The sequence below is a fragment of the Ascaphus truei genome, chromosome 20 (assembly GCF_040206685.1).
Source record: "Ascaphus truei isolate aAscTru1 chromosome 20, aAscTru1.hap1, whole genome shotgun sequence".
NCBI lineage: Eukaryota > Metazoa > Chordata > Amphibia > Anura > Ascaphidae > Ascaphus > Ascaphus truei.
In genome coordinates this window covers 4,840,170-4,852,304 of record NC_134502.1, presented here as the reverse complement: position 1 = coordinate 4,852,304, position 12,135 = coordinate 4,840,170, and the positions used below count along the sequence as shown (strand labels likewise).

At 45.9% G+C, this 12,135-nt stretch overlaps 1 protein-coding gene across 4 annotated transcripts in view; it reads right to left on the bottom strand.

Moving 5' to 3' along the window:
• LOC142471216 (uncharacterized) overlaps nucleotides 1-12,135 on the bottom strand; it is a 40,439-nt gene that overhangs the window by 4,644 nt on the left and 23,660 nt on the right. For all 4 annotated transcript variants that reach the window (XM_075578013.1, XM_075578015.1, XM_075578016.1 and 1 more), the window contains exons 3-6: nucleotides 4,551-4,739; nucleotides 3,439-3,612; nucleotides 1,972-2,062; nucleotides 1,448-1,561 (exon numbers count right to left, since the gene is read on the bottom strand). In XM_075578013.1, the coding sequence (XP_075434128.1) occupies nucleotides 1,448-1,561; nucleotides 1,972-2,062; nucleotides 3,439-3,612; nucleotides 4,551-4,631 (460 nt within the window). In that variant the 5' untranslated portion in view covers nucleotides 4,632-4,739. The remainder of the gene's footprint in view (nucleotides 1-1,447; nucleotides 1,562-1,971; nucleotides 2,063-3,438; nucleotides 3,613-4,550; nucleotides 4,740-12,135) is intronic.

Below are 12,135 nucleotides of genomic sequence, written 5' to 3'. Positions count from 1 at the left end.
AACGTCCCAATAGAGGTGGTAGAGGCCAAATCAACTAAGGAAATTCAAGAATGCTTGTGGTAGACATAAGACTATCCTAAATATGATATAAAATCAAGGATCTAATAGGGTCTGAGGTCTCACAGCTGATAAGAAAATGGGCAGATGGGGAGAGTCTACAAGATCATATTTAAGATAATACCCAGTATTTAATCTGCACATATCAAGTTACTGGCTATAAACATCTCTTACTTCCTCACTATATATTTCCTGCTCCTTTAGATCAGTCTCAGCTAAGGATATATACTACACACCTCCTAATAAGAAAGACACTTACATCGTAAAATCAAAACGTCCTCATTTCAACTTTAGATGCAACAGCAGCAACAACACAATATCTAACCCCCCCCCCCCTCCCCACCCCCTTTTAAATGCCCATAAAAGATGCATTGCGTTTACTCGCTAATCCTTCTGTAGCCGACTTCCCTTTCTCTCCTGCATTGTTATTATCACGATCAGGCCAGCATGGAAGGGGTTACCTTCCGGTTACGTCACCCTGTCATTTCCCCTTCTAATTTACTGCTCTGCGGGTGTATGCTGCGCCTTAAAATTTCTCTCCCTCCCTCTAAGATGGTAAGCTCTTTGATACTAGGACTCACTGAACCAGTTTGAGTTCATGTTCTGGTCTTTATTGGTCTGGTCTCAAACCTTGCTTTACAGAGCTATGGAATACGTTGGCACCCATTAAAAAAAAAATTAAAAAAATCTGCGTGAGACACTGGAGATATGCAAAACTTTCACGTGAGGTCGCGAATCAAGAGAAATGTGCCTTTTATTCCAGGTCGGGCTGAGTCAGAGTTCGCCAGTTGTAGGCCGAACATCAACTTCGTGCACATTGCAATTTGTTTCTTCATAAAAAGAAAAAAAATATTGGAGACCTTCTCCCCCTTTGCATTTTTTGCTGGGTGGGTCTGTTAGCAGCTGGAAGCAATAACTTAATCTTAGGATTTCTTTCATACGAGACCACATGAGTCCCCACCCAAAGGCAGCAGCCAAAGGGTGTCGGCTGTTTGCCGCCGTTCGAAAAATGTTTGAAATGTTCTTTTGCAATTCCCCAAAACATATATTGTCTCTGTTCATGAAATGTCTTCAAATTTAACGTGTAACCTCTGACATTTAAATGTAACCGTGTACTCGTCATCATAACTCTGTGCCCAGGACATACTTGAAAACGAGCGGTAACTCTCAATGCATTACTTCCTGGTAAAACATTTTTAGAAAAATATAATGGTGAGACTATAAAAAGGTCATACACACACTGTTTCGCTCGCTGACTGGCGGTATTTTGCAGAACGCTTTGCGAAATTGACAAATTCACAACTATTTCCACAACATTATTATCCATTTGGAGGCTTGGCGAAAAGTTTCGCAAGCGATCCAATTCACGTCGCACATCTCCATTGCTCACCGGGATTGGTATCTTCATGGGTATCTAGCTCTTGATTATCTTGGAGAATCCCCTCGCAAAACTCATTTTCGTTCTTGACATCCAAAATAATCTCTGGATTTACACCAATATAACCTGTATATTCCAAGAGATAGTGATATCAATATTTCTGACTTTACATCATACACTACAGTACATGCTCAGGAAACAATTTCAGACCATGGGTATTCTTTTTTGAGTCACTTGTCCTTAAAGACAATTATTTGGAAGGTTAAACCTATTAAAAACTAACATGGGAATGGGCATATTAAACCTTTTTAGTAGATGGTTTACACTGAAATGTTCCAAATTCTTATGTGGTTTTTGCAAGGTGGTTTTGTCATATTCGCATAATAACGAGTTACTCCAAAAAATAAATCCCTGCTGGTCAATATGTCTTGTTTCCTAGTCTTAAAAGAAACCTTACATAAGACATTTTTTTTGTTCAAGTGTCTCCTCTTTGGTGATTTTCCCCACCATTAGAATGTGAAGACATCTCCTCTTACCCCTTGAGCTTCGGGTTTGATGGTCCTCCATCATGACATCCTTGCACTGCTCTTTGTGTTCTTCTAAATAGGTCCACTCCTTCAGGAAGAGCTAGACAAAGCATTAATTTTTAATGAACACGGAGAACCAGCTATTCAACATCACGACAGGAAAGATAATGTTAATGGGGTGACTTTTGGGGACTGTTAGGGTTTCAGAGAAAGCTTTACAGAAAGGAGCCCCCCTTCACCTTCCATCGATCATTATTAGATAACAAGTAAGGACAACGTAATGATGGGTCCCATAATTGGTAATCGAGGTTGGAAAATGTTCACATCATTACACCCAACTCAATTCCATTCTTATACAACAAATAACTTTCCAAGATCATAGTTAAGTCTTCGTCTGTCCCTCCTACGACCCTAGTGTACTAACGGCAGTGACATGTTCAAAGGGTCAGTCCCTCCTAGGACCAATGTGCCCTAATGGCCATGTCCTATTTAAGTAGTCAAATCGCTCCTATGATCATAGCGTACTAAAGGCAGTGACATGTTGAAGGGGTCATTCCTTCCAGGGACCCAAGTGTCATATTGGCAGGTATATGATGTAGGGGTCTGTCCCTTCTAGGACTAATGGCAGTGTCATGTTTACGGGTTTATATCTGGGTGATTCATGCCTTCTGTACCCAAATCTAACACCTATTTTTATTTCTAAATAATTATCAAGGTTTGTTTGTGCCCCCATTGTACCGCGCTACCTTTACCAATAAAACGATAATAATACAGCTCAACCCCGCTGTAGCACGATCCGCTACAACGCGGATCCGCTTATAACGCGGTCTGAGCGTGGCTACCGATTTAAAACATCTCCAAGTTTTTTTTTTTTAGCGAAATGGCCGCCGCGTGAGGACTTACCCGGCCTCTGCAGCTCTGTCCTCTCTGCACTCTATTATGAAACTTAACTTCTAGTGCACAGTACACCAATCCTATGGTGCAGTGGTAGAGAATCCCTAAAACACCATTCAGGAATCGAAACCATTACCCTTCATACACTAGCAGGGATTCTCTACCACTGTGCACTAGAAGTTAAGTTTGATAATAGAGTCAATGACTTCACACCAATCCTCCAAAAAAACTTGGAGATGTGCGCTGCGCACGTGGATACAGCCCGATGAAGCAGGGAGAGAGGAGAGGGCTGCAGATGCCGGGTAACTCCTCGCGCGGTGGCCATTTCGCTATCCCGGTTATAACGCGGTCTCATTATGTGGACCCAGAGCACCGCGTTATAACGGGGTTCAGCTGTAATAATAATTGCGAATCCCCAACAACTGCCTGCCTCAGCAACCCGCTCTCCCTCTCTCCCCAGTGTAAAAAAAAAAAAATCCCAATAAAGATAAAGTTAATCATCTGCTTTAAAGGTCATCACATGGTTGAAATAGTCATATTGGGGGAACTGCATCATTAATGGTGTAATATTCTCCTACATACCTCTCCAGTCAGAAGCTGAATGATCTTGGAGGCATGTTCCACGATCTTCTCGCTCATCAACATTGTGTCATAATTTCTGTCTTGTGAGTCAAGTGTACGCTCGGTGATAGAGTTTTGATTCTTGCAGAAGACCCCTGAGACCTGCTCGCCATTCTTCTTCACAATGATATAATCCTGTAGATTAAGACAGACCAGAAGATACATTACAACTTCAGTGTCAAGGGCAACCTTGATCTGTCACATCCTTCGAGGTACAAATCGCACAACAGCCAAAATCCATTTCCTCACAACGAATGTAAACCTGATACAAGCAAAAAAGCGGGGGTGGTTGTACTGAGCGTACTAGTGGCAGTGACATGTTTAATGGTTCTGGGTAATTGTTCAATTCCAAAGTACGGGGAAACAGCCTAAGGCGAGGAGAAACCTGCATGTGCAGCCAACACAACACAGGCAAACAATTTCTTCAAAGTGCAGGTCTCCTCCAAGATGGAGATACAAAGTAGACCTACTCACAAGTTCTTAATGAAATTCTCTTAACGTGACAGGCAAGAACAGTGGAAAGACAGCGTTTCAGGTCCCATATGGACACCTGATGAAAGGTGTAAGTGTTGCCTTTCTTTTTTTTACTAATATCTGAGCGTTATAAGTATTTCAAATAATTTATTTCAATCAGTTTGTGAACACGGTGAGCTGAGACTTTGACCGAAACCCTTTGCCCTTCAGAAGACCTGAAAATATTGAATTTGTCATTAATAATAACATTTTAAAAAATGGCAGAAAATGATTTCGCTTTGGCACGGCTGCATTAGTTTAAGGAAGTCAATCACATTGTTAAATTATTTACAAAAAGGTTGTTTTTTTTTTGGCAGGTTATGAGGGATTGCACCTGTAGGGTGATTAGAAGATTAGAAGATATTCCAATGGCCTCAAACTAGCCCTGATTGCAACCAATGACATTGAAGTGTACCTGTAGCCAATGACCTTCCCTGTCCTTTGGATTTTGCTTTGTCTGCCCTAGGAGTCTTTTGCTTCTGAAGGTACCTCACCACCAGCCATGGTGTAGAGAAGAAGATAAGAGTGGAGTCATTATCACCTTCTGTAGGAGTCCTCACCTCTCCAGTCAGCAAGTAGATGATCTCCAGGGTGTGATTCAAGATTATCTCGGTCATCTGCTTCTTGTCCTTGTTCATCATCAATTAGATGGTTAGATGCTCCAAGAACAAGCCCTGGTTAGACCACACAGTGAAATATATGTTGTTCTTCACAGCAATATCATCCTAGAAGCCGGGATCTGTGTCACCCTGCAGTGAAAGAAAATGATGAAATGAAATGTGGCCCTCTGGTCTGTGTCACCCTGCAGTGGGAGGGACAGATGTGAGGGGCTGTGTGTCCTGTGTCTCCCTGCAGTGGGAGGGACAGATGTGAAGGGCTGTGTGTCCTGTCTGTGTCCCCCTGCAGTGGGAGGGACAGATGTGAGGGGCTGTGTGTCCTGTCTCTGTCCCCCTGCAGTGGGAGGGACAGATGTGAGGGGCCGTGTGTCCTGTCTGTGTTTCCCTGCAGTGGGAGGGACAGATGTGAGGGGCTGTGTGTCCTGTCTGTGTCCCTCTGCAGTAAAAAGGACATATTTGAGGGGCTGTGTGTCCTGTCTGTCTCCCTGCAGTGGGAGGGACAGATGTGAGGGGCTGTGTGTCCTGTCGGTGTCCCCCTGCAGTGGGAGGGACAGATGTGAGGGGCTGTGTGTCCTGTCTGGGTCCCCCTGCAGTGAGAGGGACAGATGTGAGGGGCTGTGTGTCCTGTCTCTTGTCACCCTGCAGTGGGAGGGACAGATGTGAGGGGCCGTGTGTCCTGTTTGTGTCCCCCTGCAGTGGGAGGGACAGATGTGAGGGGCTGTGTGTCCTGTCTGTGTCCCACTGCAGTGGGAGGGACAGATGTGAGGGGCTGTGGGTCCTGTCTGTGTCTCCCTGCAGTGGGAGGGACAGATGTGAGGGGCTGTGTGTCCTGTCTGTGTCACCCTGCAGTGGGAGGGACAGATGTGAGGGGATGTGTGTCCTGTCTGTGTCCCCCTGCAGTGGGAGGGACAGATGTGAGGGGCCGTGTGTCCTATCTGTGTCCCCCTGCAGTGGGAGGGACAGATGTGAGAGGCTGTGTGTCTTGTCTGTGTCTCCCTGCAGTGTGAGGGGCTGTGTGTCCTGTGTCCCCCTGCAGTGGGAGGGACAGATGTGAGGGGCTTTGTGTCCTGTCTGTGTCCCCCTGCAGTGGGAGGGACAGGTGTGAGGGGCTGTGTGTCCTGTCTGTGTCTCCCTGCAGTGGGAGGGACATATGTGAGGGGCTGTGGGTCCTGTCTGTGTCCCTCTGCAGTGGGAGGGACGGATGTGAGGGGCTGTGTGTCCTGTCTGTGTCCCCCTGCAGTGGGAGGGACAGATGTGAGGGGCTGTGTGTCCTGTCTGTGTCCCCCTGCAGTGGGAGGGACAGATGTGAGGGGCCGTGTGTTCTGTCTGTGTCACCCTGCAGTGGGAGGGACAGATGTGAGGGGCTGTGGGTCCTGTCTGTGTCCCCCTGCAGTGGTGTGATGGATTGGATAAAATGCCTATTTCTTCATCTGTAATACTTTGCTATGATTCCTTACTCAAAATGGCTACCACAGCTACCCCTCCCATCAAGTATGGAAGATGGCACCGAGGAATTCCACTCCAATGATGTGTTCAAAAAACTACAAAAACAAGACCATAAATCACAACAACAAGACCATACAAGGACTGAGACCTAACAAAGAATCATTGAGCTGTCTAGCTCTTTTGCATACAAACCCCCTCCCCTACAGCCCCTGTATATGAACGCAGGCTCTGTAGGAATAAAGTCAGACATTATCATACTGAACGTGTGTCAGCGTGATCTTTTCTCAGTGCACGCATTACCTACGTAGGAAAATAATCTGGACGGGGACAGATACTCTGCAGACGATTGTTCTGATCCAAATCAGTTGGCGCCCAACGTGGGGCTCTGGGTTTTGAACCAACGGACAGCCGTGCGCAGAGGGACCGGGGTGGACCAAGTGCGGACGCGGCAGGAGACTGATCACCTCTGGAGTACGGTAAGATAACATTTATTATCTACCGATACGCACTGTCTCCGCTGTTGGTCTATTTCTGTGTCTCATACGGCTCTCCGAAGGTCACCTAAAGACAGGTAGATATCTTGCCCAGAGCCCGTTTTAAACTCAAACCTGTTACCTAGACTATCTGTCACTCGGTATATGTTTACATGTTGTATATGTTAGTCAGTGCCGCAAGTGGGAGCCCGGAGTGGAGTGGGATTTTTGTCGGCTGACTAGAGGTCGTGTCATTGTACGTTGTAAACTTGGTGGAAGGAGGGGTAAAGGGGGAGTAAGGTATAGTCGGTTCAGAGAGGAAGACATGATCCCTGGAGTGACTGCGTGGTTGGCGCGTTGCAGAGGGAGGGGTGTTAAACGCGCGTTACGGTTGGTAACTGCGCGGAATCCTGTCGATTGATCCTTGAACAACCTTTCCTCTCTCGTAATCAAGTTGTATGTTATGTCCAAAATGTGTTTGTGTATTAGTGTTGAGAATTCATGAGGACGGGTGGGGATTGTTGAGAGTAGAAGAGATAGCCCATAGGTGCTTGGGCGATAACCCCTAAACGTTAAACTGCCCGAACTCCTGTTTTTTCCGCGTTAACGTACGCTTTGCAGTAAGAAAGAAAGAAAGTGAATAGGAAAGAAATAGGCAAGTGAATTTGCTGATAGATAATCAAGGCATATGATTGTGTTGTGAAAGTAAGTATTGAGGGTTATTTTTATGAAAGGTTTATATGCAGGAATTGGGATACAATTAGATACTGTGTATATTATTTGGAAGGGAAATAAAGTGTTATAAGTGAAGGGAAAGAAGAAAAAGAGGTAAAAAAAAAAAAAAAAGCAGGGCATTTTTGCTAGTAATTGCAGTATAGAGAAAAAAAAAAAAAAAGGTGCAGTTTTAACATTTGAGCACAGGCAAGTAAGACAGGGAAAGGAGTCTTAGCCTGCCACCTAGTGGCCGAGAGAGAGAACAGAACGGAAAAGAATGGGACAGCCCTGGTAGCATTTATTTGAAAGCTTTGTTCGTACTGGCCACACGAATGGGTCTTTTAAAACCAGAAAATATTCTTTTTCCTTCTGCTCTAATGGCAACTAGAAAGAGGGGTCTTTTTCTGTGGGAGGGAGAAGTTCAGTGAGCGCAGTCTTGTGTGTTTTTTGAATCCCACAGGGAAACATACCTTACGTTAGTATGAGTCAAAAGAATTCTGTTGAGGGACAGAAGGGTCCCTCTGCATTTATTTTATCATTGCCAGGACAGAAGTTAATATAATAACAAGTGAAAAAACAAAGCAGTAGGCTGTTTAAAGTATGTAGTATTACTGCAGCAGAAGGCAGGTTACAACCAGAAATGTGTCGAAAGATATTGAAAGAAAAGAGAGGAATTTTGAATGATAACAACCTGCTGAAGACAGCGGAAGCCTGGTTTAATGTTACCAAGGCTGTCCAGAGAAAAATGGACCGAGCAGGAGATAGAAAAGGGAGGGAAGATTGTTTTAATTGTGGTGTGACTGATTTATCTATACTCACTCCTTTGTTACCTTCGCTCCCAGCTCCAGCAGCACCCCCACCTATACAACCCACTACCCCGCCCACAGATGACAAACCAACCTTGACTGTTCATGCAGCAGAACTATATCCTGTGATGCAGGCAGACGGTTCCTATTACACCCCGACTGCTCCCCTGATGCCCCTGATGCCAGTCCTTTCACCCCAAACAATCACTGCCCCAGCGGTAGGGATTCAAGTCTACCCTGACACAACAATAGCACACAGACCCAGCAGCAGTGTCCACTATAGTACGCCTGGTAGTTTTGACTCAGATAGTGAGTCACAGGCCGTTGCACAGGAGGCAAACATGACCTGGAATACTAACCCCAGACACCCCCCAGTACCCGACCGCTACCCAAGGTTATATGGGCAGACGCCCAAGCAGGTAGAAGGCGCCCCAATAATGTATGTCACCTCACCCCCTTCCTGGTAGACACAGGTGCAGCCAGGAGCGTAATTAGAGCTGCAGACATACCTGACCCTTCCTATTTGTCTGATATTGATGTTTTATGTGTGGGGGTAGATGGCACACCGCGCTCTAGCCCATTAACACGACCCCTGCAGATAGGTCCCTACCCTGAACTATTTGCACGATTTGTAGTTTCCTCCACTTGCCCGCTTAATCTGCTTGGCACTGATGTTTTGTCCAGGTTACAGGCCTCCATAATATTCTCAGAGGACGGCACCATTGATGTAACCTCCCTGCTCTGGGAATCAGATGTCTCTGCCCTTTGTTCCCTTCCAATACTTTTGGCATTAGCAGACAAACCCTCAGCTGCCAGTATACCGCCCGCTGTCATGGATAGGATCCCGTCCAAATTATGATCCACCCGCCCTGAGGATAACGGGCACCTAAGGAAGGGGCCCCGCTTCCCCGTAAACTGCAATACCCCTCTTTTCCCTGTGAAGAAACGCACCGCGAAGGGTGAACCTGATAAGTATAGAATGGTTCAAGATCCTCAAGCAGTAAAAGATGCAACCATTGTACGATGTTTTAACAACAAATCTTTTCCAGATGACCCCAGAGGCTTCCAAGAATGTCACTGTTCTCAAACAGGTAATATCCTCTGCCCCTGCCTTGGGCCTCCCAGACTATGATTTACCCTTTAAGCTTTTCGTATCAGAACGAAATGGACATGCAACTGGAGTGTTAACGCAGCCACACGCTGGCCGATGTCGACCTATTGGTTATTACTCCAGCCGTCTCGATGCTGTGGCTCGTGGTGGACCGTCCTGTCTTCGTGCTGTCTTTGCTGCTCAAGCACTGCTGGATAAAACTTCGGATATCGTCCTAGGGCATGACCTCATTCTCCTGGCACCACATGACATTGCTGCTATTCTCAATCAGACACAGCCAAAACATCTGTCCGCTGCCAGACACCTCAGGTTGCAATGCTCGCTTCTCATTCCAGACAATGTCACCCTTCTCCGGTGCCAAGTGCTTAACCCCTCCACTCTTCTTCCACTTCCCGAGGGGGGAGATGTGCAGGGACACGAACAAGAACAAAGCACAGCTGGAGTCGACCTACCCCATGATTGCTTCGAACTCATGAAGCTAGAAACTGCTCATCTGCCCACGGTGAGTGAAACGCCGATACAGAACCCAGATCTAATCCTGTTTGTGGATGGTTCTCGATATGCTGACCAACAAGGCACCTACCATACGGGTTATGCGGTCACCACAGACTCTGTGGTCCTACTGGCAAACACACTACCGTCAACAGCATCCGCACAAGAGGCTGAACTACAAGCCCTCACTGCAGCGTGTAAACTGGCAGAAGGACAAACGGCGAATATCTACACTGACTCTAGATATGCCTTTGGTGTAGCACACGATTTTGGCGTCATTTGGCAAACCAGGGGATTTCTGACAGCAGCAGGAACACCAGTGAAACACAGCTCAGCCATACAAGCTCTGATGGACGCCCTACTCCTTCCAAGCCATGTGGCCATCCTAAAGGTAAAAGCCCATGGGAAACTGAACACAGAAGAAGCCAGAGGAAACCAGCTGGCGGATGCTGCGGCAAAACAAGCTGCCAGCGGGATACGAGAAGTGGAAGATCGAGTGGACACGACAAGGATGGTTCCGATAATGCAGAACCTCCCAGTGAATCGAGAATATCTGAAGAAGTTGCAAGAATCTGCAACAAAGGAAGAAAAGGAAAGCTGGAAGAAAAGAGGTGCATCGCCCCAAGAAGGAATTTATGAGTACAAAAAGAAACTTTGTCTGCCACGGGCACTGTATCCTGCTGTGGTACAATGGGCACATGGAGCAGCACATCTCTCGAAGACTCTTATGAATGCACTGATCGACAAATACTATGTGGCGCCTGGAATTACCCCAATGACTATTAATTTCTGCAAATTATGTACAATTTGTGCAAAGTGTAACCCAGGATGTGTGGAAAAACCACAGCAGAAACACCTTGCAAGGCCCCGCTTTCACTGCTACGTTAGCTAAAGAAATTTGGTCCGCGCTAGGGACCACCCTTGCTTTCCACACCCCATACCATCCCCAGAGTAGCGGAAAGGTAGAAAGAATGAATGGCACACTGAAAACTAGAATGTTGAAACTGGCCCAGGAAACAAATATGCCCTGGCCAGATAGTCTACCCATTGCTTTGTTCAGTATTCGATATACCCCACGAGGGGAATATGCTCTATCCCCATTTGAGATACTGTTTGGTACTGCCCCCAAACTTGGTTGTTACTACCCACAGCAGTTACAGATGCAGTCTGATGTTTTGACGAAATATGTAACTGCCCTAGCGCAAGGACTAACCAATATGCATGGTCGAGTGTTTTCTTCTATTCCAGATCCAGATCTAGATACCGGGACTCATAAACTCGTGCCCGGAGACTGGGTGCTTGTGAAGAAATTTGTAAGGAAACATTCCCTAGAGCCCAGATATGATGGTCCTTTCCAAGTTCTGTTGACCACAGCGACATCAGTCAAACTAGCTGGCAAGAACACCTGGATACACGCCTCTCATTGCAAGAAGGTTCCAGCTCCCAACGAGGACACCTCAGAAGGAAAATGATGCTATATATCCTTTGCTTGTTGAGTCTAGGGGGGGCACAAGAGATTGCTATCACCCAACATGAAGGGGTAGTCACGTTTTGGTATAATTCATCCAATACTCATGTAGCTACCTTCTCCTTTGATTATTGTAATATAGTCCGCTGCCCCTCAACACATTGGCAATATAATCGATACAGCAATGTCGGTTTCAGGTCTACTTATATATGCGTAACGGATTCCTACTGGGGAAAGGAATGTGATTACTGGGGAGCAGTAGGATGGAACACGGGAACAGATTGGGGATACCGACCACAAAATGGTCTAGCAAGGAAAGACGGGATAGCAAAAGATTCTTGCCCAAATAGGCATCGCAATAGTTATTATTTTTGTTTTGTTTGTGATTATTGTCTGCTGTGTTCTCCCATGTTTTAAAAAGTTCATGACCAAAGCTGTTGACAATAGCACTCCTACCTTTTTTCTGCAGTCAGATAATAATACTCCACTCTTGGAAGATGGTCCATTTACTCCGTTACAGTCCCTCCCAGTTAAGTACAATAGTATAAATCCATAGGGACAGCATCTGACTTCCTTATGTGCAAAGTCTGTGGCAAGGGGGGTCATGGACAAGCCATGACTCGTCTAACGTACAGCACAAAAGAGTTCCCAGGCACATCTGGACAGATGAGTTAGTATACATCTAGGGACAGACTCAGAAATAGATATTTCAAGGGGGGACTGTGATGGATTGGATAAAATGCCTATTTCTTCATCTGTAATACTTTGCTATGATTCCTTACTCAAAATGGCTACCACAGCTACCCCTCCCATCAAGTATGGAAGATGGCACCGAGGAATTCCACTCCAATGATGTGTTCAAAAAACTACAAAAACAAGACCATAAATCACAACAACAAGACCATACAAGGACTGAGACCTAACAAAGAATCATTGAGCTGTCTAGCTCTTTTGCATACAAACCCCCTCCCCTACAGCCCCTGTATATGAACGCAGGCTCTGTAGGAATAAAGTCAGA